The 27,427-nt window shown below is 43.8% G+C and overlaps 1 protein-coding gene across 4 annotated transcripts in view; it reads right to left on the reverse strand.

Annotated features, from left to right (window-relative positions):
* Positions 1-27,427, reverse strand: part of LOC122543325 (tensin-2-like) — a 272,952-nt gene that overhangs the window by 142,565 nt on the left and 102,960 nt on the right. For all 4 annotated transcript variants that reach the window (XM_043681854.1, XM_043681853.1, XM_043681852.1 and 1 more), the window contains exon 3: positions 22,835-22,872. In XM_043681854.1, coding sequence (XP_043537789.1) covers positions 22,835-22,872 — 38 coding nt within the window. The remainder of the gene's footprint in view (positions 1-22,834; positions 22,873-27,427) is intronic.

Raw genomic sequence — 27,427 nt, forward strand, 5'->3', positions numbered from 1 at the left:
GAAATCAGGCCAGGAGGAGCCTGTCAGTATGTGGGGCGGATGGGGCCAAGCAACTGATACCATCCTCGCAGGAAAGCTGGTTTAGAGCAGGCTGGTCAGTACGTAGGAAGGCTGAGCTAGGCAGCTGACAGCAGCCCGTAAGAAGGCCAACCACAGGAGGACCGGTCGGTACGCAGGGAGAGTGGGAGCTGGACAGCCAATAGTTGGTCCATAGGAATGCTGGCCGGGAGGAAGTGTCAGTCAGTACACGGGGAGGCCAGGTGCTGAAAGGCAGGCAGCCTAATTTTAGGAAGGCAGGTTGGGAGTGGTTGGTTAGTATGCGGGGTGACTGGGAGACAGTGGCCGACCGCTGTGTAGGAGGAAAGCAGCTTGGGAATGTTAGTCAGTATGCAGGGTGGGTGGAGACCAGAAGGCCAACAACCAGCTCGTAGGAAAGCAGCCCGGGTAGTCCGGTCAGTACACTGGGTGACTGGGAGCTGGGTGGTCGATTACCAGTCTGGAGGAAAGCAGGCCTGGGGAGGGTCAGTCAGTACGCAGGGCGGGTGGAGACCGGAAGGCCAACTTGTAGGGGAAAACAAATTCCAAAACTGGCTGAACTATATAGCCAGTTTTGTTAACTGGTATTCCTTTTTATTGAGGACTGATTTCTAAACTGCCTGATCTACACAGTGTGTTATTATTAGGGAACTATTGTTTCACTGGCTGGTGACAGCCTGTGTGTTACTCTTTTCTTTTACTTTGAGAAAAGGACAATACTGATTTTTGTGGTAGGGCTTAGCCCTTACAAAAAAAAAGCAAACTAGAGTGTATGTATTTTCACTTTTTTGGTGTCTGGGCTGAGCCCCTGTGAGAAAATGCACCTTTCCAGATGGACTGTTCCTCTGTGGGTAGGCCTAGCCCTCTTTGGGGAGACCAGGCCTCTGTAAAGACTGAACACCTGTGTGTGCTGGGAGGTGAGCATTTGCTGCCTGTTGGAGTGAACCATCCCCTGTGAGTTAACTGCACCTTTTTACAATGTACTGTGTTCCTGTGAATTGGCCTGGTTCTCTGTGGATAAACCAGGCCTCTATGGAGACTGAACATCTGTGTGTGTGCTGTGGGGTGTGTTTGCTGCCTTCAGGAGTGGACTCTGCATACTGGGGTGGGTACTGCCTTTGCTTGTGGACTCTAACAATGCATTCTGTAAACTGGAGTGAACCCTGTTCCTGGAAATGGATTCTGCATTCTGAAGAGAACTGTTTATGGTAATGGACTCTGTGTACCAGAAAGGACTCTATTTGTTGGTAATTGACTCTGTCTTGTTGCGTGTTGGGTTTATCACCTGCACTGTCTTATGTCCCTGGATCTAGCAGACCTTACTGTGAGTTGGGAGGCTCAGAGGTCATCCGGAGAGCTGGAAGATGGGTAGGTACCCCTGAAGGCCAGGAGGTGGGTCGGTTGCCCTGATGCCAGTTGTCTAAGAGTCAGAAAGTAGTTAGGCTGTTCTGAGCGCTTTCGACATGAGAAGGGGTATTCGGGACAGGCTGTCCTAGAGGTAGTCAGAAGGTGTCGGAGCGGCCAAGATCCAGAAGGTGCATAGGGGCAGACCAAGATCCGGAAGGCTTGTGGGCTGTCCTGCGCGCTGTCATCCCAGGGAAGGGGACGGGCCATCCTAGAGGTGGCCGGAAAGTGTCCGGGCAGTCCACAGGCCAAATGGCGCATCGGGTGGGCGAGAGCCAGATGGTATGTAAAGGCAAACCAAGAGCCAGAAGGTGGTTAGGCCATCCTTAGCGCTGTCACCCTGGGTAGATACTGAGGAGGCCTGAAGGCACGAGAGGGTGGTTAGGGAAGCTGTAAGGTGGGTAGGCCATCCTGATTGCTATCGTCCTGAGGGGGTTTGGGGAAACAGGACTGGCTGTCCTAGAGGTGGCCAGAAGGGGTGTAGGGGCGGGGTGCTTTTAAGTGGCCGGAAGGTAGGAGGGGCAGGTGGTTTGCTGGGTTGCCAGGGGCGTTTGTGGTACGTGCAGTTTTATTGTTCGGTTTATTGGACTGTCTGTGATTGCATTTACTGTTTCCTTTTTGAGATGACAAGGTGGGGTTCGAGGTTCGTCCTAGTTTCCCTGTGAACTGGTTGTACGGTGGGGTTTGGGGTCTGGTTTTGCCCCATTCCCCTGTAAATTGCTGTTTCTTGTTCCTTTGTTACCTGTTTGTAATTTGTTCTGATTAATAAAATTTAAGAAAACAGGAGTGTCAAACTTCTTGTTCACTCTGGGAGCTGGCTCTGAAGTATCTGGTTCAGTGTCAATGACTCCCCATGTGTAAATAAAGGGGGACTTGGTAACGGGACACTGGCCTCCTGTGGATTATTTCATTTTCCTAACAGTGAGGGCTCATTACCACCTTCTCCAGGACAATTACGGATGAGGAATAAATGCTGACCTCACCAGTGACACTCATGTCCCATTAAAAGGTTTTTTTAACCTTGGACTGGGAGCAACTCACCCTGCAAAGTGGCACTCCCAGTACCTCATAAGCATTTGTAATTGTACACAAACCCAATGACTTCTACAGTTGCCTGGACTTTACATCCTCACATCCTGCTTCCTGTAAAGATTCTATTCCACTCTCACTGTTCCTTCATCTGTCGCATCTGTTCTGATCGTGGCAACTTCAACAAGGGGGCTTCTGAAATATCCACCTTCTTCCTCAACTGAGGATTCCCCAGCAACTGGGTCCAGCCCATCTCTAACAATTCAGCCCTCATCCCCTATCTTCCTCCCCTCAACAGTGACCCACCATCCCATCAGCATCCACAACCAGAGGATCATTAGCCGCCACCTCCAGTGGGATGTCCCCATCAGACACCTATTCTCCTCCCCTCCCTTGTCAGCTTTTGGCAAGGACTGTTCCCTCAGGGACACCCGGTCCACTCCTCCTTCGCCACCAATCCCTTGCCCCCCCACAGCATCTTCCCCTGCAACCACAGAAGGAATAACACCTGCTCACTTACTTCCTCCAACCTCACTACCGAAGGCCCCAGACGCACCTTGCAGGTGAAGCAGCACTTTACCTGCACTCGCCTCAATCTAGTCAACTGCATTCGCTGCTCACGACGTGGTCTCCTCTATACTGGGGAGGCAAAATGCAGACTGGTCTACTGCTTTGCAGAACACCTATATTCTGTCCGCAAAAATGACCCAGAGTTTCTAGTTGCCTGTTACTTCAACACACCCCACCTTGTTTCCTGGCAAACAGCTCCGTCTTGGGCTTGCTGCAATGCTATAATGCAGCTCAGTGCAAACTGGAAGAACAGCACCTCATTTTCTGTTTGCAGATCCTGCAACCTTCTGGACTCAATATAGAGTTCAATAATTTTTAGGGTCTAAGCACTTTCTCCCATTCCTTACCGCGATCCCCACACTCCAGGCCTTGTCCTCACGTGGACTACTATCACAAATAACCCATTGTCAGCCATCAATGGTCACCATTAGCAGTTATTCATTCTCCCAAACTGACCTTTATCCACTCCTTTGTCTGCCCAACTGGAAACCAAGATGGCGGCGATCTGAAAGGTCTGCTTTGCTGAGCTCTGCATCTCAGCTCAAGCAAAGTGGTACTTTAACCCTCCCCACTTTGGCCATTTTGGTAAAATTCGACATTAAAACAGTTTTAGAACCTTTATTAATCCTGTTTTTGTCTAGTGGAGATGACAAAACATCAAAAAGGTTCGACTAAGTCCCAACATGTAGGACACCCACCAGAGATAGTGAACATGCCCGTGGTCGCAACCCCCTTTGCTAGTTCGTCGGACCCAATTATTTCCCAGGCCTTGGTTGCAGAGTTTGCGAAGCTGCAGGAAATGATTGAGACTTCGATCAAAGAGAAAATCTGCAGTAGGTAGGACCCGATCTCCGCCGTGCTTCAGAAACATGAGCAGCAGCTTGAAGACCTCAAAGAGAATGGAGGAGGTTGAATGCTGGACTGCAACATCAGAGACTGCGATTGATTCCTCGAAGGTCCATACCTTAATGAAGCAAGTCGATGACCTCAAAAATAGAGGTAGGAGGAAGAATGTCCATATCGTCGGGCTGTCAGGAGCAGAAGGCAGTCAGCCAGCGTTTTTGAGAGCTGGCTGCTGCAATGCCTTCGCTTAGAGGCTGAAGCAGGCTGGGTGAAGATTGAGTGAGCTCACCAGGTCACAGTGTGCAAATCTGGTTCGGACCAGTGCCCTCGTTCAGTCCTAGTGCAATTCCATAGTTACGGGGACAAGCAAAGAGTTATGGAAGCCTCCAGAATTCAGGGGAGGGATCCACAGGCTTCATTTTACCTACAATGGGTCTACACGCTCATTTGGCTCCTCAGAAAGCAAAAAAACTTTCTGGACAATTTAAACTAGGTTGGATGGTTTGATACATGGACAATTCCTTTTAGTGTTGTTGGATTTTTTTTCTGCTATTAATCAGCGTTAATGTATAGTTGGGGATGGGTAGAGTACTTACTTTTATCTTCTTTGTTAATGTTGCTATTTTCTTTCTTTTGAGTCTGGGGTGCCGATCAAGCTGGAAGGGATGATGGTGATTGTGGGATGTGTAAGTGCTCCCTGTTGCCAGGGGGTAAATTCCCTCATTGAGTGCCTTTGGTGCTTTGTATTTTGTTTGGTTGTTTGTGTATATAGTTCTCTAAAATTTTGGAAATTTGTTAGTTGTAGTAGTTTTAGTTTGTGTAGTTTTCAGGCTGAGTCATTTCTCGTTGATGCTCAGCAATCTGTAAGTCGAGTTCTTCCTCTCGGGAGTTCCGATATCATTGCACAGGGTTATGGCTAATAGTGTGCTTAAATCACGTACCTGGAATATTAAGGGGAGCTGTTCGCCAGCTAAGAGGAAAAAGATACTTTCTAGTCTTAAAAAGGAGAGGGTGAACATTGCCCTATTAAAAGAGACTCCATCGTAGCCCACCCATCCTCACAACTTTCGGATTGATACAATTCAGAGTAAAATCTCTGAAATGCAGCATTGATCTTTTTAGAATTGCAAGTAAGAGTCCCACTCCCTTTCCTGATTGAGGTAATGAATTGGGGGAACTCTCTCTTTTTCCTGGTGATAAGGAACATTTGAAATTGCAGCAGGGTGAGTTTGATCAGGTATATTTCTCAGCTTTTAATACTAGGAGTAGGGGAGTGGCCATACTTCTTAGACAGAATCTCCCAAGCATGGGCGGTTCGTAATCCTTAAAAGCCTTGATACACGGAGAAGAGTATGGTATTTTTAATGTTTGTTGTCCTCCGGCGCACCCCCTTAAATTCCTGGTAGATGCATTTTCCAAACGGAGTACCCTTGCGTCGCGGCACATTATTATCGGGGGAGATTTTAATTGTCTATGGATCCCATGGTGGACAGAATGCCCAAAGGTCCCCCAATACTCCCTTTGCAATCTAAGCAACTAGTGGACTTGTGTGGAATTAGGACTGGTTGTCGGAGGCAGCTCCACCCCCATGGGTAGGGACTTTACATTCTTCTCTAATCTGCACAAGTGTCATTCTAGAATTGATCTCTACTTAACCCCAACCCTCCAACATTCTTGGATTCGGTGGCGTCCTGCCCAATTGAGAATATTACCATTTCTGATCATGCAGCAGTATACTTAGTGCTTAAGATAAAGGGCAATATAACAGGTTTGTGGCACTAGCGAATGGATCCCTTTATTCTTAAGGACAGTAAGTTCATTTGAATATTTCTCTAATGCATTTAAAACTTTCTTAGCCATTAATTCAGATACAGCCATTAACCCGTCTATTGTCTGCTAAGGCTTATGCTAGGGGGATAATTATTTCTTACTCTGCCAGTTGGAAACAAAGGGAGGGAGAGCAGCAATGCTTGCTGAACGCAGCTGAAAAGGCATATTTTGATAGACCATTGGTGGCTAAGCTGCAGTGGGTCACAGCACTTTGGTCTACTTTTGAATTCCAGGCTCTCTCAGACAACAAGGAAGGAACTCGTTTTTGCAAAACAAAGGTTGTTTCAAGCATGGTGATAAGCCAGGCAGGTATCTTGCCAGGAATAAGAGCATTCCCCCAATTCATTACCTCAATCAGGAAAGCGAGTGGGACTCTTACTTGCAATTCTAAAAAGATCAATGCTGCATTTCAGAGATTTTACTCTGAATTGTATCAATCCGAAAGTTGTGAGGATGGGTGGGCTATGATGGAGTCTCTTTTAAAGAGCCTGGATCTTCCAGATGTAACCTCTGAGCAGGCATCTTTCCTTGACACTCCTTCAACAGTGAGGGAGGTACAGGAGGCTGTGAAGCAGCTTCAAAGCAGAAAGGTGTCATTTACAAAATACTTTGCAAGAACTGTGGCAAACACTACATTGGACAAACAAGCAGAAAGCTAGCCACCATGAACATCAACTAGCCACAAAAATACATGACCCACTATCACTAGTATCTTTACATACAGATGAGGAAGGACACCACTTTGACTGGGACAACACTTCCATCCTAGGACAAGCCACACAGACACACACATGAGAATTCCTAGAAGCATGGCATTCCAACTGGAAATCTATCAACAAACACATTGACTTGGATCACATTTACCACCCCTGAGAAAAAGAACAGGAAATGACATCACCAAAGGAAATTACATCACAATCTAAACACACAAGTAAAAAGTGGGCCATACCACCAGTGCTTCACCGGAGGCTCACTGATGATGTTACCTAGTATGTCATAGAGTCACAGTCATAGAGATGTACAGCATGGAAACAGACCCATCCATGCTGACCAGATATCCCAACCTAATCTAGTCCCATTTGCCAGCACTTGGCCCATATCTCTCATACTCTCCCACCCCAGGGAAAATACTTTGTCTACTTATCCTATCCATGCCCCTCAAGATTTTATAAACATCTATGAGGTCACCCCTCAGCCTTCGACGCTCCAGGGAAAACAGCCCCAGCCCACCCAACCATCCCCTCCAACCCTGACAACATCCCCGAAAATCTCCTCTGAACCATCGCTACCCTCACAACATCCTTCTGATAGGAAGGAGACCAAAACTGCGCACAACCCTCCAAAAGTGGCCCAACCAATGTCCTGCACAGCCGCAACAGGTGATGAAACATCTGAAAACAAACCTTCCAGCTCAGTGAGCAAACATACATCCAATGTATTAATTCATTTGGCGCCTTTTCAGGCTATAAGATTAATTTTTCTAAATCGGAGGCCATGCCTATGGGAGTCTTGGGATACCCAACGCCAAGGGTGAATCACAATTTCCCTTTAAATGGTCACGGGGAGGGGGTTTCTTTACTTCGGTGTTTTTGTTACTCTTTGGTCAGTTATTTAAGGCTAATTTTGTTCATTTGTTTGACAGAATTAAGCAAGACCTTTGAAGATGGGAGTCATTTCCAATATCTTAGGCCAAGTCACCCTTACTAAAATGAATATCCTTCCTCATTTGTTATACCCTATGTGAATGCTTCCTTTGATCTGTCCTGGGCAAATATTCCGGAGACTTAATGGCTGGTTTAGCTCTTTTATCTGGCATCACAGGCGGCCCCTTATCAAGCTAGTCAAATTGCAACTGCCCCATAGACTGAGGGGAGTGGATCTCCCGGACGTTAAAAGATACCAACTAAGCTCCCTTTTATTTTTTGAGTGACTGGGTCTGTGAGGACCTGGTGTCAAGATGGTTAGATATTGAGGCTTCTCAGGTAAAATGCCCCTTTATAAGCCTGCTGTTCTTAGACAAAATGAGGACAGTTATGGAATTTGTCATAATCTAAGAATCATTAATACCGTTAAAGTATGGAGAACAATGCAGCAGAGCGAGGGCAATCTATCCAAAACCTCTTTTCTCACCCCTATAATTGGTATGCCGAGTTTTAAGCTGGCGATGATGGATCCTGGGTTTAAACTCTGGCAGCTAGAGGTGTTTCCTGTTTGGGTGACTTATTTGAGGGGGAAACAATGATGTCCTTTGATCAAATGACTCGTAAGTATGGATTATCTTGTGGAGACCTTTTTCGTTTTTTCCAGATTAGAGATTTTACTCAAAAAGGAACTACGCTTTTAACCAACTCTTACAGATCCGATATCAAGAAGAGGGTGCTTTATGCTAAAAGCACTCTCTCCGTTAGTACTCGTTATCATCTGTTGTGGGGTGGCCCCTTGGATGAGATTGAGCAGCTTTGTGAGATCTGGGAGAGAGAGTTGGGGGTTGAGATCTCCTCTGAGACATGGGAGGATGTTTGAGAGAAAGAAAGATTTTGATCTGTAATAGGACCCATGTCATGCAGTTGAAGATTCTTCATAGGGTCTATCTGACCCCAGATCGCCCCTCAATTTATGGAGGGAGTATCCTCAGCATGTCCTAAGTGTAAAATAAGTACGAGTACTCTCACTCATTGCTTGTGGTCCTGCCACAGGCTTTGCACATACTGGAGTGCTGTGGTGGGAGTAACAGAGAGGGTCTTGAGGACCAATGTTAAGATGGACCCGGTCTCTCTTCTGGGCAGGCCCAGTTTACCACCTTTAGATGCTCATGGGGGAAAATAAGTTTGAATATCCCTACTTTCTGTGCGAGGAAAAACATTCTGATATGTTGGGTGTCTGAGAACCCTCCAGGTCTGTCAGGTTGGCGTAAGCGAATCATGGAGCATATCCCTCTGGATTTTCTCACAAATAAGGTGCACCAAAACCTGAAATTTTTTAGAAGACATGGCAGCCCTTTTTGGATTACCTGGATGCAGACTTGTCTGCCACTCGAATTAGGATTTTTGTATAGTCATGATGATTTGATTTAGTGAATCTGGTAGCCTGAGAGGAAGAATTTTGAATAAATGAGTGTATAATATTTAAAGCTCTTGAAGGTCGAGTGCTATTGTTTTATTACGTTGAGCTGTTTGATTTATTTATTATTCCTATTTGTTTATTTTGTTCTGTATGTATATGCACATGAGTACATTTGTGTTGTTTTTTTTCTCTTTCTTAAGTAGTGTTGATTTATTGTAATTTTAGAAAAAATCTTTTCCAATAAAAAGTGAGAAAAAAAAATTACTTTCTCTCCAGAGAAGCTGCCAGACTTGCTGAGTGTTTTCCAGTAATTTCTGATTTTGTTTGTGATATCCAGCATCTGCAGTCTCGTGGAAAATATCACTAGGCCATAGTCTCTCCTTGAAATGTCCTACTGAAACAGCAAACAGGTTCTTCCTCTGTACAGGAGACACAGGTCAGATGTTACAACTTTCCACTGTGCTATGAGGAACTAAGATTACAGCAGCTGCATTTGTAGACCATTCTCAATATAAGTGCCTCAGTCCACTGCCATACCCTCCAAAAATCTGAGATTTTAGTCAACCCATCATGGCACTGTACCTGTCATTGTATTTTTTTCAAATGCAAAATAAAACTTCCCTGGAAATTGGAAATAACCCTAAAATATGGATTGTATCACTGTGTGGATGTTTATTCCTGCGTTAGTTTGTAGGTTCCTTTTTAAACTCTATCAATATTCACACATCTCCCTGATATACGCAAGTACATATACACTATGAAATACTAATGCCTCCTTTTGACTGTGGGTGCCAAATGGCTTCTCTTTGTGGGAGTATTGAAAAATTTGGAGAATTGTGACATGACCTGTACTTATTTTTAACCTAATGGCAGGAATAGAATCAGAAGTTTGTGATGGAACTGTACTCCCATATAAACACTACGCTAGTGTAAGATTCTGCCCAAATAGTAAGGCAGTGGCAAGCAGCCAGTATTGTTATATTGTTAGCAGTTGATTTAGGAGTTATTTACAGGTCTGTAGTTCTGGAACTGGTGAGCCATGGAAAGAATTATAAAGTGCTTATTCCATGCTTGAAGAGCAAGGGGTGGAGATGCTAAGAGCAATCAAGTTGTTTTTTTTAATTTCCCCTCAAGTACCGTGATCAAACAATTCTCCACATCACTATCCTGCTACACAATTTTAAAATTCTCATCCTTGTTTTCAAATTTCTCCTTTTCCCCTTTTTATCTCTGTAATCTCCAGCCCCATTACACTCCAATTCTGGCCTCCACTAGCATTCAGCTGCATGGACCCCAAAGCTCTGGAATTGCTTCCTTTAACCTCTCCAACTATTTAAAACCTGCTCTTTTGGTTTCCTGTCCTAGAATCTCCCTATGTAGCTTGGTTTCATAATTTATTTGGTAATGTTATTGTGACGCGCCTTCAGCAGTTTACTGTTTTAAGTATGCTACATAAATGCAAGTTGGAAGTTGTTGCTGTTATATTAGTGATTCCAGTTCTGACCATAAGATGGCAGCTTCAGGCCTGCTGCAACTTGGAAATTTGTGAAACGTGAATAGCAGCAGGGTGCACCCTTTCCAAAATGCCAGAAAGTGTTGTCAACATTGCAGTAAATCACAAGGGCTGGGAATATAAAAGTAACTTATCCAACAAAGAATATGTCTCCACTGGGCTCCCAACTTTTTAACACTTTTAATTCCCTTGCCTGACAAGAATTTATTTACCTCCACCTTGAAAATATTCAATAATCCCCACCACCTTCTCAGACAGAGTTCCAAAGTTTCACAATCTTCTGAGAGGAAAGAAATGTCTTCACCTCTGTCCTAAGAGCGCAGCCCTTAACTTCTAAACAGTGCCTCCTAGTTCTGGACTCACCCACAACAGGAAACCACAATCACCTTGTCAAGACATGATTTGGAGATGCTGGTGTTGGACAGGGGTGGACAAAGTTTAAAAATCCCACAACACCAGGTTATAATCCAACAGGTTTATTTGGAAGCACTAGCCTTCAAGGTGCTGCCTCTTCAGGTGGTTGTGGAACATAACCATACGACACAGCACTTACAGCAAAAGGGTCACAGTGTCATGGAGTTGTAATGATATATTAAACAACCAAGTTATAGTTCTTAAACAAATTTTGATTGTCTTTCATCTTTATTTGTATCATCGATAACACAGGTGAGGTGCCGGAACACTGGAGGTTGGCAAACGTGGTGCCACTGTTTAAGAAGGGCGGTAAAGACAAGCCAGGGAACTATAGACCGGTGAGCCTTACCTCGGTGGTGGGCAAGTTGTTGGAGGGAATCCTGAGGGACAGGATGTACACGATTTGGAAAGGCAAGGACTGATTCGGGATAGTCAACGTGGCTTTGTGCGTGGGAAATCATGTCTCACAAACTTGATTGAGTTTTTTGATGAAGTAACAAAGAAGATTGAGGGCAGAGCAGTAGAGGTGATCTATATGGACTTCAGTAAGGCGTTCGACAAGGTTCCCCATGGGAGACTGATTAGCAAGGTTAGATCTCATGGAATACAGGGAGAACTAGCCATTTGGATACAGAACTGGCTCAAAGGTAGAAGACCTTTGGTAGTGGAGGGTTGTTTTTCAGACTGGAGGCCTGAGACCAGTGGAGTGCCACAAGGGTCGGTGCTGAGTCCTCTACCTTTTGTCATTTCATAAATGATTTGGATGCAAGCATAAGAGATATAGTTAGTAAGTTTGCAGATGACACCAAAATTGGAGGTGTAGTGGACAGTGAAGAGGGTTACCTCAGATTACAACAGGATCTGGACCAGATGGGCCAATGGGCTGAGAAGTGGCAGATGGAGTTTAATTCAGATAAATGCGAGGTGCTGCATTTTGGGAAAGCAANNNTGGTCAGAGTATTGAGTACAGGAGTTGGGAGGTCATGTTGCGGCTGTACAGGACATTGGTTAGGCCACTGTTGGAATATTCCATGCAATTCTGGTCTCCTTCCTATCGGAAAAATGTTGTGAAACTTGAAAGGGTTCAGAAAAGATTTACAAGGATGTTGTCAGGGTTGGAGGATTTGAGCTACAGGGAGAGGCTGAACAGGCTGGGGCTGTTTTCCCTGGAGCGTTGGAGGCTGAGGGGTGACCTTATAGAGGTTTACAAAATTATGAGGCATGGATAGGATAAATAGGCAAAGTCTTTTCCCTGGGGTCTGGGAGTCCAGAACTAGAGGGCAGAGGTTTAGGGTGAGAGGGGAAAGATATAAAAGAGACCTATGGGGCAACCTTTTCACGCAGAGGGTGGTACGTGTATGGAATGAGCTGCCAGAAGAAGTGGTGGAGGCTGGTACAATTGCAACATTTAAGAGGTACTTGGATGGGTATATGAATAGGAAGGGTTTGGAGGGATATGGGCCGAGTGCTGGCAGGTGGGACTAGATTGGGTTGGGATATCTGGTTGGCATAGACAGGTTGGACCAAAGGGTCTGTTTCCATGCTGTACATCTCTATGGTGGTTTAGGTTCTTTAATATGTGAATCCCAGAATTACATTCTCAAGGTGGCGTCAGCTTATCTAATCATAGGTGTCATCTCGGCTCAGACAACGCATTAAATGTGTGAAGGTAAAGTCTGTACCAATGTTGAGTCAATTCTATTTCTAAAGTGGGGCTTACAGAATCTTACGTAGATTTACACAGTTTTTGAGCAAAATGAAATGTAATTCTGCAAATACAAATTCACCCCATAAACTTGTGTGTGCGTGTGTAAGCTTGGTCAAGTATGAGTATGATGGGGTATAAGCCTGAGAGGGTGCGTGTGGGGGGCGCATGTGTGTGTGTGTATGAAACAGGGTATGCGTGAGTGTGCAAGTATGTAGGAGTGTGTCACCACAGTACAGTTTCTCACTGGACCAACAGTCTGGTCAGTTCTGATGTATTAAAAAAAGTTAGCTCATGTTCAAAACTGAATTATCTCCAAAGAAAAATTCTGAGAGAAGCTGGGAATGGGGGTGAATTAAATTATGGGTTTTGAGCTTTTATAGGTTTTTTTATTAACGTTCATTCATCCACTGGGATGGGAGGCATATGAATCCAAGAACGTTACTTCTTCCCAGTATTCTGCAGCCTTTCTGTTCATCCAGCTTTATTTAGTTCACATTCCCCTTGAAGACATTCCTTTCCAGAATTCTCCAGAGTGGATTCCTGAAGCAGGGCCAATGAGAGATTTATGGAAAGGGAGGGAGAGGGCGTTCAGAATGAGCCATTGGTCTTTGCCCTGAAAACTTGCAGGAAACAGTGAATGTGTGCAATCTGCACACAATTCTCAATGTGTACCATACACAGTACTTGAAGCATGGTCTAACCAAGATTTAATGCAAATTTTGCATAATATCCCTACTTATACCTCGCCAAATAAATCTTAGAGCTTGTTTTACTTTCTTATGACCTTGGTAACATAGAAAATAGGCAGAGGTGCTACATTCAGTCCTACAGTACCATTCAACAGTATCCCACTTCTGCTTTCCTCTCCATATAAGGTACAGGCACCACTGGGATACAAACCCAAGATATCCTGTTTACTGTGCAGCTATTTTAATCAACTAAGCCACAGCACCATCACCCCTACAACACAACTGGTCATATTAACTCTCCTTGGGCTCCAGGATTTCTTCAAAAGTTCCCATCCCATATATTTGGCTCTAGGCAGAGTCCAGGTGCTTTCATCTGTGCCTTTTGTTAGTTACCTCTAGATTTGATCATTCCAACACACCCCCCACATTTACCCTCTGGAATCTTGAGGTAATCCAAAATTCAGCTGCCTGTGTTGTAACTCACAGTAAGTCCTGTTCACCTATCAACCCTGTGCTCACTGGTCTACCTGGGCTCCCAGTCAAATAATGTCTTCATTTTAAAATTCTCATCCTTGTTTCCAAATCCCTCCATGATCCCTCACCCTCTCCCTCTTTCCATAATAGCCTTCAGATCTGCAACCTTCCGAGATAGCGGTGTTCCTCGAATTCCAGCTTCTTGTGCATTCCTAATAATAATCATTCCACCACTGATGGCTGCAGCTTCAATTACCTGAGACCCAAGATCTGGAATTCCCTCCTTATACCTCTCTGCCTCTCTCTAGCTCCCTTTACTTCTTTCAGACACTTCTTAAAACTAATCTCTTGGGTTAGAGGACCAAATATCTCCTTAAAAAGCTCAATGTCATGTTTTATTTTATAATGCTTTTCTGGAATGTTTTAGGACATTGCATTATGCTAAAGCTACTACATAAAGTATTCTTGATAAAGATCACTCCCTTCAGAAGGTGGAACAATGTATCCCGGAACATGGCACGCATTGTCAGTGTGAAGTATGCTCAGCAAGGTGGTGAAAATGATCAGCTCTCCTCTGGTTGGCTGAGTGGACCTGACAGTAGTCACAGTGAGCCCAACTTTAACCCAATTTCAACTTATTCACTTACGTGAGTTAAAAACAGGCCTAAATGTGACCAAACCTCACTTTTAAGACTATAAGACATAGGAGCAGAAACTAGGCTATTCAGCCTATTGAACCTGCTCTGCCATTCAATCATGGCTGATAAGTTTCTCAATCCCATTCTCCTGCTTTCTCCACTTAACCCTTGATCCCCTTGATACTCAAAGACCTATCTACCTCAGTCTTAAATATACGCAATGACCGGGTCTCCACAGCCTTCTGTGGCAATGAATTCCATAGATTTGCCACTCTCTGGCTGAAGAAGTTTCTCCTTATCTCCGTTCTAAAAGGTTTTCCCCTTTACTCTAAGGCTATGCCCTCAGGTCCTAGTCTTTCCCACCAATGGAAACACCTTCCTAACATTTACTCTGTCCAGGCCGTTCAGTATTCAGTATGTTTCAATTAGATCCCCCCTCATCCCTGCTAGACTCCAAGTATAGACCCAGAGTCCTCAAACGTTCCTCATATGTTAAGCCTCTCATTCCTGGGACAGTTCTCGTGAACCTCCTCTGAACACACTTTCTGAATGTATTTGTTATGGGGAGTGAAAGTAATGTGAAAGGGTGAATATTAAACTGTTGCTCCATAATTTCTGCATTCAATAAACAGTATATTTATTGCCGTCTTTGTCAATACTTTTTCTTTTTATGCTCACCATCTCCAGACAACCTGGTCTCTTTACAGGAGGAGGATACAGGGGATTCTATGAGCAGTGAAGATGCTACAATCTGTTTGACTGATCCCCAAAAATAAATCCCTCCACTTAACCATGTTCTGTCATCGATAACTGTCCCTCGATTTGAGAATGAATTCTACTCAGGATCACAAGTTTCAGCTGTGAATCTTCATGTGACCAAGCTTGCTAATTCACAACCTGCAGGTCTTTGGGCACATGTGACAGGTCATCCCACACGATAGTGGGATCCAGATTGCAGGGTTTGCTTCTGTCTCATAGAATCATAGAAACCCTACTGTGTGGAAGCAGACCATTCGGCCCATCGAGCCAACACTGACCCTCCAAAGAGCATTCCACCCAGACCCACCTTTACCACGGCCAATCCATTAACATAAACTCACACTCAAAGTGTGGTGCAACTTGACAAAATCTTTCCTTCAACATAATCCAAATGTATACGGGAAGTGGAATATTGATTGATTGGGTTTGTGTTGATGTGAGTTTTGCTTTTGCAACTTTCAAAGATTGGCCATGTATCTCGAGAACAGTAGGCAAATTTGGTACATGAAAGGTAGCAAACACTGCAGTCATCTGTGTACTACAACTTCATCATGGCCTCCTCACATTTGTTAACAGTACAAAAGCCTCATCATGATGCTCAGGCCCATACAGAGCAGCAGCTATCTGAAGTGGCAACAACATCTGAGTGGGAGTTGGCTTGGGAACAGAAACCCAAAGAGTCCCTGTTCTTTGGAGGCCATTCAGCTTGGAAACCTGTCTGTCATTGATTTGGATCATGGATGATCAGTGTGCTAGTGCTAACTGTGGCTCAGTGGGTCGCGCTCTTTATCACAAGGTTCCAGTCTCACTCCATATCTTTAGTACAAAAATTAGTGTTAACATTCGAGTGCTGCATTGGTGGAGGTGTAATCTTTCAGATGAAACATTAAACCCTATCTACCCTCCCAAGTGGATGTAAAAAATCCCAAGGTACTATTCCAAAGAAAAGCAGGAGAGCTTTCACCTGTGATCTCGTCATGATCGCATTGCTGATCACGCAAACTTGCTGTGCACAAATTAACTGCTGTATTTCCCTCTAACACTGATTACACTTCAATAAGTACTTAATTGGTTGTGAAGCGCTTAGGTCATCCTGGGATTTGATCGGTGCTGTATAAATGTAAGATTTTACAAATTCCACTTGATTGGTTTCATCATCTTAATGTCCTTACCTAATAAACATCTGTCAATCCCAGTTTTGAAATGGCTAGTTGGCTCCCACTGTCTCAACAACTTTTTTTTTCTGGGGAGGGAGATCCAGATTTCCGCTACCACTTCATGTCTTCAATGAGATTGATGGAAAGTCAAGCGGGGATAGGATTGGCCTGAAAAACCCAGGAAGAATAGTGTCTGAGTGAATGAGGAAGCAAACCCCATGTCAGAATGCTGCAAAGGCGACGCCAACTACCTGAGACTTTAGACTGTCAAGGGAAATGAAAGTCAAAAGACCTGCAATTATACAGTACTTTTCACAGCCATCGGATGGCTCAAAGATAGTTACAGGCAATTAAATACCTTTGAGGTGTAGTTGCTGTTATCATGTAGGAAATATAGGAGATAAATGTGCTCTGCAAGCTCCCACAATGTCATGATGACCAGATATTTTTGTGATGTGAGGGATAAATATTGACCACGACATCAGGGAGAATTCCCTTGCTTTTCTTCAAAATTACGTAATGGGATCTTTAATGTTCACTTGAGTGGCCATATGTAGCCTTGGTTTAATGCCTCACCTAAAAGATAACATCTCTGACAGTGCCACATTCCCTCGGTATTTGACTGTTGTACTCTGGAGTGGGACCTGAACCCAAAATATTGAGAACCTAGAGGCAAGATTGTTACTGAACTGAGCTGACATCGGTAAAGTAAAGTGATCCAGCTAATGTGGCTCATGAAGAAATCCAGGAGAATGACATGTTTACATGCACAAATGTACAAGATGTTGTTCAGGGCAGCAATGCTTCGGCAGAACAGACTTATCTGATGTTTTTCATAATGAATCCTCTAAGGCATTCAGCTATGTCAAATTTTCTGATACTTAATCTTACTTGTTGCTCAACTCTATTTATATAGCCAATTACTTCCACCCCTATCTGTTTATTGACTGGTGCTTTATGCAAATACTCTGAGGTCCTTAAAAGGGGGTGCAATGGCAATTAAATCTGTTAGCTAATTAACAACAGTTTTGATCAGGGCAGATTGGAAAAGGGTGTACCTGATGAGATTCTGGAGGAATGAACAATTCAAGTTTCCAATCTACCATTGATTGGAGATTAAATACAAATGTCAGGGTACAAACCATCCGTTATGGTTGCTAAAACATGGATTTTCATGTGCAGAATCTGCTAAATGTCCTGTTAGTTCCGCAGTGATATCAAGTTTACTGAATGGGGACATTTGATTGACAATGTGAGAATTCTCATAAAATGGATCAAATTTTCAGGTGTGCAAGTTGGGTGACCCAGTTTGTTTTTTGTATTGCAGTTCTTTGTCAATCAAGCCAACAGGCAACCTCATTGGCAGCAGAAACTATCAGGGAGACAAGTCACAATTTGAACTCACAATGGGCAAAAGGTTTATATTTCTATAGCATTCTTCAATATCAGCACATTTCAAAATGATTCACAGCCAGTGAACCACTTTTTGAATGTCGTTACTGTTGTAATATTGGAAATAGCAGCTGATTTGTACACATCAAACTCCCACGAACTCTAACAACCAGAGAATCTCGTTTTTGTGATGTGGAATGAGGAATCAATACTGGGCAGGGAACTGCTCTTCTTCAAAACAGTGCAATGCATCCACCCAGCTGGGTAGTCAGGACCATGGTTTAACATCTCATCTAAAAGACAACATTTCTGACAGTACAGTACTCCCTCAGCATTGCACTGGAGCATCACCATTGAATTTTATGCTAAGGTCCTGGAATGGGACCTGAACCTGGAATCTGTTGACTCAAAGACAGGTATGCTGCCAAGTGATACACAGCTGACGGAGCTGAAGAAGATTTTAAAAAAAAAATTCACACAGGGGATGAGGGCATCACTGACTGGGCCAGCATTTATTGCCCATCCCAGAGGGTAGTTACGAGTCAACCACATTGCCGTGGGTCTGGAGTCACATGTAGGCCAGGCTGGTACAATTGCAACATTTAAAAGGCATTTGGATGGGTACATGAATAGGAAGGGTTTGGAGGGATATAGGCCGGGTGCTGGCAGGTGGGACCAGATTGGGTTGGGATATCTGGTCGGCATGGACGGGTTGGACCGAAGGGTCTGTTTCCATGCTGTACGTCTCTGACTCTGACTCTGACCAGATAAGGATGGAGTTTCCTTCCCGAAAGGATATTAGTGAACCAGATGGGTTTTTCCTGACCACTGACATCATTAGACTCTTATTTGAAGATTTGTATTAAATTTAAATTCCACCATCTGCCATGGCAGGATTTATACCCAAATCCCCAGACCATTACCTAGGTCTCCGGAATTAGAGTCTAGCAATAATACCACTGGGCCATCACCTCTCTTACAGGTGATTTGTTCCTCCCTCTCCTACTAGCCTTCTTCCCCAGGACAGGATATACTGTTCCCCCTCACCCAGATGCCTCACAAGAAATTCAATCTTAGCCTCTGTGGCCCAATACTATTTGTCAACCTGGGGAGGCTAGAGTTCAAACAATGACTGGATCCAAATGAGATCACCTGGTATTTCATTATGAATTAGGCTTTATAGCCTTGGGATTTGTCTCTGTGTGAAACTTGATGTGATCACTCTGATTGAATAAATAGAGAAAAAATATTTCTGTTGGCTGGGGAATCTAACAGTAGGGAAAACCATTTGTATGTGCAAAGTGTGATATAGGTTTAAAGCTTCCTTCTACCATTTCTCCCGCAAGAAAAATGCTGGGGTTTGTATTCCACACAAGTCTTCTCCCAGCTTGTCTTTTCCAATTTGATCATCGTAACCCACCATCCCTTATTCTCCTATTTGTTGTCTAACGTCGCTTTAAATAGGTCCTTACCATTTACCTCAACCACTCCTTGTGATAACAAGTTCCACATTCTCAGCAGTTTCTTGGTCATTTGTGAGAATAATGCATTGATGTTAACTATAAGTTAAATGAAGGTAATGTTTGTGTGTTCACGCAGTCAGAGCCATCTTTAATCATCAAATTATCCAGCAATGTTCATTTGACTTATTCAAAACAAACCTTATTCCAAGATCACTTGAGAAGAAGCAAACTCAACATTCAAGGCAAAGTGTGATTCAGGAAGATCACTCCTTTGGTGCTGAGATACACATCTTCTCTTCATCTATTATGCTACAGATTTAAAAGGTATATTCCTTGGATACAGCTTGCAATATTGTGCCCAAGTTCTGCTGTGGCTGCAGTAGCACAGTTAAATAAAGTTTAATGTGCTTAGGCAATCAGCTGCGAGTGCCTACAGACCTCTGCAATGATTCAGACAAACGAGAGGCAACCAAGAGAGAGATTGAGCCAGATTAGGCAGGAAAAGGGAATTCTAAATGGACAACAGGGTGAGATCCTTGCATTGATAGTTTGACTAACAATTAATAGTAAAGAGGAAATGATGTACAGCTCCGTAATTGATCAAAGACAGACAAGAACGAAGAAAGCAGAAATACTAGACACCTCAGACACTGCATTGATCTTTCCAACAGCCCTCCAGCACTGCAAACAAATTGGAAGTAAATAATAATGGATGTACTTGCCCTAATTCTCAAATAAACAATATGTTAACTCGATAATGAAAGGTCAGAACTAAAAGATTGTATACATGTGTTTTTCTCAATTTCCTAAATCATCATAGAATTTATTTGTTTTTATTATTTATTCACAATTTAAGGTTTTTTAAAAGAATGAACACTAGGCATTGTAATTATATGTCAAAGAGAGTGGGGTTGGAAAAACACAGCTGGTCAGGCAGCATCTGAGGAGCAGGAGAATCGACATTTCAAGCATAAGCTCTTCATCAGGAATGAGCAAATGGCCCAAGGGGGCTGAGAGATAAATGGGGGTGGGGGTGGGAGGGGCGAAGGTCGCTGGGAATGCGAGAGGTCGATGAAAGTGGGGGTGATGGTGATAGGTCGGAGAGGAAGGTGAAGCGGCTGGAACTCATTGTGAAAGTGAATTCAGTGGCTTTAAGTCTGGTGCTACTCGAGCTCCCTCCTTCCGATGCCACTTATTAAGTATAGCCAGGCCTCTCAATTCAGCAGAGCCAAGTTCACACAGTACAGAATCAACACAGCTGGATTTGGTGACTCTACCAACCACTCTGTGACCCTTTATTCCAAAAGATGCAAAGTATTGGCTCTGAGGGAGCAGTTTTATTTTAAATAGTCAATTGTGTGACCTTTCACCCATGGAAAATGAAAATTGACAACTTAGCCCAGTGTTGCTTTCCAATTTGACTTAAATGGCCATTATGGAGAAAAGCCAGGCAACTGTGGACAGTCTAAATACCACATTATCCACGAGTCACACTTTTGTTTATAAAAATACTTGAGAAAAACTCTCGCTTCCCAGCAGCTGTCATCAGATAGGACAGAGTCACATATGACACAGAAGGAAGCCATTTAATCGATCGAGTCTATGCTTGCTTCTCATGGAGCAATCCGGCCAGTTCCATTCTCTCCTTCTCACTCCCCACCATCCATATCGAGTGTCTAACTCCCCTACAACTTAACTCTCATACAGCAATCTGGCCAGTTCTGTTCTCCCCACTTCACTCCCCACCATCCATACAACTCAGCAAACTCACCACAAAGGCAGGACTGACATATAAAGAACGACTAAGTCGGCTGGGCTTATACTCACTGGAATTTAGAAGAATGAGGGGGGAGTCTCATAAAAACATATAAAATCCTGATAGGGGGCTGTACAGGACATTGGTTAGGCCAATTGTTGGAATATTGTGTGCAATTCTGGTCTTCTTCCTATCGGAAAGATGTTGTGAAACTTGAAAGGGTTCAGAAAAGATTTACAAGGATGTTGTCATGGTTGGAGGATCTGAGCTACAGGGAGAGGCTGAACAGGCTGGGGCTGTTTTCCCTGGAGCGTCGGAGGCTGAGGGGTGACCTTATAGAGGTTCACAAAATTATGAGGGGTATGGATAGGATAAATAGGCAAAGTCTTTTCCCTGGGGTTGGGGAGTCCAGAACTAGAGGGCATAGGTTTAGGGTGAGAGGGGAAAGATATAAAAGAGACCTAAGGGGCAACCTTTTCACGCAGAGGGTGGTACGTGTATGGAATGAGCTGCCAGAGGATGTGGTGGAGGCTGGTACAATTGCAACATTTAGAACAAAGAACATAGAACATAGAACAGTACAGCACAGAACAGACCCTTCAGCCCACGATATTGTGCCGACCACTGATCCTCATGTAGGCACCCTCAAATTTCTGTGACCATATGTATGTCGAGGAGTCTCTTAAATGTCCCCAATGACCCTGCCTCCACAACTGCTGCTGGCAACGCATTCCATGCTCTCACAACTCTCTGTGTAAAGAACCCGCCTCTGACATCCCCTCTATACTTTCCTCCAACCAGCTTAAAACTATGACTCCTCGTGTTAGTAATTTCTGCCCTGGGAAATAGTCTCTGGCTATCGACTCTATCTATGCCTCTCGTTACCTTGTATACCTCAATTAGGTCCCCTCTTCTCCTCCTTTTCTCCAATGAAAAAAGTCCGAGCTCAGTCAACCTCTCCTTATAAGATAAGCCCTCCAGTCCAGGCAGCATCCTGGTAAACCTCCTCTGAACCCGCTCCAAAGCATCCACATCTTTCTTATAATAGGGCGACCAGAACTGGACGCAGTAAAGGCATTTGGATGGGTATATGAATAGGAAGGGTTTGGAGGGATATGGGCTGGGTGCTGGCAGGTGGGACTAGATTGGGTTGGGATATCTGGTCGGCATGGACGGGTTGGACCGAAGGGTCTGTTTCCATGCTGTACATCTCTATGACTCTATGACTGGGCAGGCCAGATGTGGGAAGAATATTCTTGATGTTGGTTAAGTCCAGAACTAGAAGTCACAGTCTAAAAATAAGGGGTAAGCCATTCAGGATTGAGATGAGGAAGAATTTCTGCAGAGTAGAACCTGTAGAAGTCTCTACAAAAAGCTGCTGGGGCCAATTTGTTACATATATTCAAGAGGGAGCTGGACGTGGCCCTTGCAGCTAAAGGGATCAAGAGGTATGGAGAGAAAGCAGGAGTGGGATGCTGAAATTGCATGAAGGGCTGAATGGCCTGCTCCTGCACCTATTTTCAATGTTTCTACAGGAAAACCCATTACTGCTTGACTGTATTACAGGAGCTCATGGTTCAGAAAGCCAACATGAGTGAGAACCGTTGACCCCCAATCCTAAATATTAGTTAGTAATATTAATATTAAACAAAAGAGTTCTGAGGGAAGTGCCACTTGACCAGAAACGTTAACTGTGATTTCTCTCCACAGGTGTTGCCAGACCTGCTGAGCTTTTCCAGCAATTTCTGTTTTTGTCCCTAAGTACTAGTTTTGTTTCAACTATACCATTCAGGATTCATTAAACCGTCAATCTTTACAAATGAAAGAGCTCTTTGATGATCCCTCTCAAACAGAGTTGCTGAATTAAGTCTCCCACTGTGTAATGTGCCTAGTAGTTTACCGGACTAAAAGACTTCATTAAGGAGAAAACAGGGGTTAGAATGTCTGAGAAAATCTGTCTCTTACAAGTAGCTATTTTTTTTAAAGAGGGAGGGAGTTGACGAATTTAAATGAATGGAACCAGGCTTTCAGAGACGTGGCCAGTTCAATTCATTCACCAGCAAACCAAATAAGCTTAAAATAAACAATCATCTTACCTTGGGCTCACATTTCTTGTGGCTTGCTAACTTGCAGACTGGAGGAGAGAGAGAGAGAGAAATAAAGCAAACGTAAGGTCAAGATTGGAGGGAATCAGTTAGAACTCTTGATAAAATTGGAGACGCCTTGACTGTTGGGCACTTTCCAAAGCTTCCCCTGACATTCTCAAGCTATGTTAGCAATGCTGATCAACTTGGCTATAAAGAGAAGTCCTGTACTGCATTACCAACACAACAAGAAGAATGCAGCTCGGCTGTTTCTCAGCCACTTAGGCAGATTGCATGTGGCCTCAGGAGATATCTACAGATTTCCAAATATGCCATTTTTCATCGTTGGCATTTTGATCAAAATGTTACAAAAAAAGGGTCATTTTATTCTACAGATATCCATCATCCCAAAGTTCTCTTAGACAATAAAAATAATTGTACAGTTTATATCATGCATCGTGAAATGACTGGAGAAAGTATCACGGAATATTTCACGGAAGAATATATGTTCTTAAGTATGTCAATTATTAGATGACGAATTGGCATGTAACAATGCCACATTGGAGCCATGCAACACAAAATAAAGATCTAGCCAGCATAACTTTGGAGGTCTAGAATAACAGAGACTTGGTCAGCAAAACCATTAAACCCAGCAAATCCATCAACAAAGGTACATTCAAAGGTGAAAAAATAAACGTTTTTTTATTTTCCCTCTTTTCAGGCTGTGAATTGTGCTCAGATGTTTACAGGTGGTGCCTCTGCTCGGGGCAGAATCTGTTCTGAAAGCTATCAAAATTTGGACTGCACCTAATTTCTGGTAGAATTTGCCTGTAGTAGAAACCTGTCCCTGCCAGTGGAGCAATCTCAAATTTTGGCTGATGGTGAGGTGAAATTTCCAGGCCTCCACTGGCAGGGAGCCTCACTAAATTTGCTCATTGTGGTTCTGAAGGGACACAGCCATAAACCGTGGAAATAATATTCATGGATTAATTTAGAAAGAATACAAAAGGGTGACTGTTTTCACACTGGAGAATAAGAATAAATGGCCACATTGAAGCCAAGGTAAAGCAGAATTAATGCACCATTTCCAAGATGGAAATGTGGCCCGGATTAGTCATCAAATCTGTGGGGTATCATAAATCATCTGTGGAAGGAGCTGATTATTCCACCTCAGCTGGCAATCTTCATAAATATGGCTAGTGAGTCCATCCTTTTTTGCTGTGCCAAACCTATTGTTTCTTTACAGTGTGTTACTAATTAGAATTCTACTCTGCTGTGCACCACCAGGTCTTCTGTCAGTTGTTGGCCAGTGTACTAAGATGAGTGCTGGCTTTATTGGGAAGACTGAAGAGACTGTCTTCAGTCCACCATTGCAAACTCATTCCTGATTGAGTCTCTAATCTCTTTTCTGGCAATTGCCTGAAGGTGAGCCAAACTGTTCATAACCTTAACGTCACATTCAACTCTGAGATGAGTTTCCAATCCACATGTTCATACTATCACCAAGACCACCTAGTCCTATCTCCATAAAATCACTTGATTTCACACTTGTCTCAGCTCGTCTGCTCCTGAAACCTCCATCCATGCCTCTGTTACCTCTAGACTTAACTATTTGAATGCTCTCCCACATTTAACCCTCAGAGAACTCATCCAAATCTCTGCTGGCCCTGCATGCCTGTGGAGAAACCACAGGGATAGAGCAAGGTCACGGAGACCCAACTGGAGAGGCTGTTCGGAGGGAACAAAGTCACAGGGGAGCCAGCAGGAGAGGCCACATGGGACAGAAAAAGATCACAGGGAGCCAACAGGAGAGAGCGAGGTCATGGGATAGCCAACAGTAATGGTCACTGGGACAGAGGAAGATCACAGGGAAATGCTGCCAAATGTTAGGGGGCCATACCTTCAGGAGAGGCCACGTGAACAGAGTGAGGAAACAGGGGGACAGCGACCAGGTCAGAGGGAGGCAACGAGGTAAGGCTGTTAGGTCACAGGGTGGCTGTCAATTGCTGCCATCTGGTCAAGGTGGTTTGGCTAGAAAAGGCTACTCAGACAGACAGGTCACTGGGACAATATGGCACCTTCATTCAGGATGGCAGCAACTGAGGCCTAGTTGGTAGTGATTTCACAAGAGAGTGGGCCTGGACTTGAATTACTTCCCTTAACATTGACCCACAATAAGCAGGATGGAGTGGGAATGCTCAGGACAACAAGGTATGTGGTGCGTGTGTGGTGTGCATGTGTGACAGATTCCCTGTCTCCGCAGTGGAGTCTCCAATCATTTTGGCTATCCCTGACGTTGGACCAAAGACCTTGCTCCACCAGACTTGTGTGATAGTGAGCATCATCCACCCCATTTTAAAACAAAACCTTGCACAAGCAATTTTCACATCTTCAAAATTTAGTTCAGGACCTGGAATGTCAGGACCCTCATGGACATTCCCAGCAGTGACAGAGCTAAATGTTATGCCACTATCATAACTGAGAAACTCTGGTGTTCTAAATCAATATCACTGCCCTGGGTGAGACACTGCTGACAGAATAAGACCAGCTCAGAGAACAGATATTGGCCTGAGAGGGAGCACAGGTTTATCCAAAAAAAAACCTTGTCTCTTTGAAAGAGCTATCATAATTAGTCCCAAGCATACACTTCATGATTTTAATCTAGACTGTAAATTCCTCATTATCAATTATCTGCAAACTCCCTTTTGGGACTTTATGGACTCGAGTTCCATTTGGGTTTAATGAAGGTGGAATACTCAAAACATTCTTGAAATATCCCAAAGTTAAAAAAACTAAAAGAAAGACCCGAGGCTCCTCCTGAAGTGTTTAATTCATCTAACCAAAAAGAGTAGAAGTTGCAAGACTGCTGAGGTGAGACACAAGTTAAATAAAACAAGGTTGAGTCTACAGCACAGAAACAGGCCATTGACTCAACTAATTTATGCTAGTGTTGATACTCCATATGAACTGCCCCACTCTCATTCCCTCTTCCAACCTTGCCCCCCTCATTTCCCTTGATCCTTTTTTTCATCATCAAAGCCTCCCACTACTGTATCAATACTCGCTGCTTGAATCACTCGGTATGGCAGTGAAGTTCACATTCTTGTCAATCTCGGATCATAGCTCTCTTACATTTATGCTCGGCCTTCTGGACTCATCCAAAAACTGGAAACAGTTCCTCCACATTCACCCTATCAAAGTAATTTCAAATCAAATTGGAAGGAGTTTAATCAGGTCTCCTCTCAGACCTCTCTTCATGATAGAAGCCCAGCCAGTTCAACAAGACGTATCAGTGAGGACTCAGTAAAAAAATGGAAGCAGGCAGTTTAAGTACACAATATCTTCCTGTCTGGTCCAAATAAATTTGACTCTTCTGTTTAAAACTTCGACATCCAACCTATCATTTATCAAAACCAAATATGGGGTCAAACTGTGGGCTTAACTGGCCTTCCAGCCAGAACACAAGAACGTTTATGACACTGAAGGAAGTCATTCAGCCTATTATGTCTGTGCTGGTCAAAAAAAAAGAGCAATCCAGCTTAATCCCATTTTGCAACTCTGGATGCTTTGTAGGTTACAGCTCTTCAAGAGTCTTTTTTTAAAACATGATGAGAGTTTCTGACTCTGAAGTCCTTTCATGTAGCAAATTCCACTCCATCTGCAAACTTTTCTGAGCATGAAGTATAGGAGTTGAGAGGATGTTGTGACTGTATAGGACATTGGTTGGGCCACTTTTGGAATTTTGTGTTCAATTCAGGTCTCCCTCCTATAGAAAGGATGTTGTGGAACTCAAAAGGGTTCAGAAAAGATTTACAAGTTGTTGCCAGAGTTGGAGGATTTGAGCTATAGGGAAAGGCTGAATAGGTGGGGCTGTTTTCCCTGGAGTGTTGGAGGTTGAGGGGTGGCTTATAAAGGTTTATAAAATCATGAGGGGCATGGATAGGGTAAATAGACAAGGTCTTCTCCCTGGGTTGCAAGAGTCCAGAACAAGAGGGCATAGGTTTAGGGTGAGAGGTGGAAGATTTAAAATGGACCTAAGAGGCAATCTATTCATGCATAGGGTGGTTTGTACATGGAATGAGCTGCCAGAGGAAGTGGTGGAGGCTGGTACAATTATAACATTTAAAAGGCATCTGGATGGGATAGGAAGAGGAAGGGTTTAGTAGGGATATGGGCCAAGTGCTGGCAAATGGGACGAGATTAGGCTAGGATATCTGGTCGACATGATGAGTCGGACCGAAGGGTCTGTTTCTGTACTGTACATCTACATGACTCTACAACTCCCCTCTAATTCTCCTATCTGTCCCCTGGCTATTGGTCTCTCCGCTGACAGAAATAGTTCCTATTCACTCCATCTCAGCCCCCCCACAGTTTTACACACTTTTTCAACATTGTCTGGAAATAGAGTCATAGAGATGTACAGCATGGAAACAGAACCTTCGGTCCAACCCGTCCATGCCGACCAGATATCCCAACCCAATCTAGTCCCACCTGCCAGCACCCGGCCCACATCCCTCCAAACCCTTCCTATTCTTATACCCATCCAAATACCTCTTAAATGTTGCAATTGTACCAGCCTCCACCACATCCTCTGGCAGCTCATTC

Source organism: Chiloscyllium plagiosum, chromosome 43 (assembly GCF_004010195.1).
Source record: "Chiloscyllium plagiosum isolate BGI_BamShark_2017 chromosome 43, ASM401019v2, whole genome shotgun sequence".
NCBI classification, from domain to species: Eukaryota; Metazoa; Chordata; class Chondrichthyes; order Orectolobiformes; family Hemiscylliidae; genus Chiloscyllium; species Chiloscyllium plagiosum.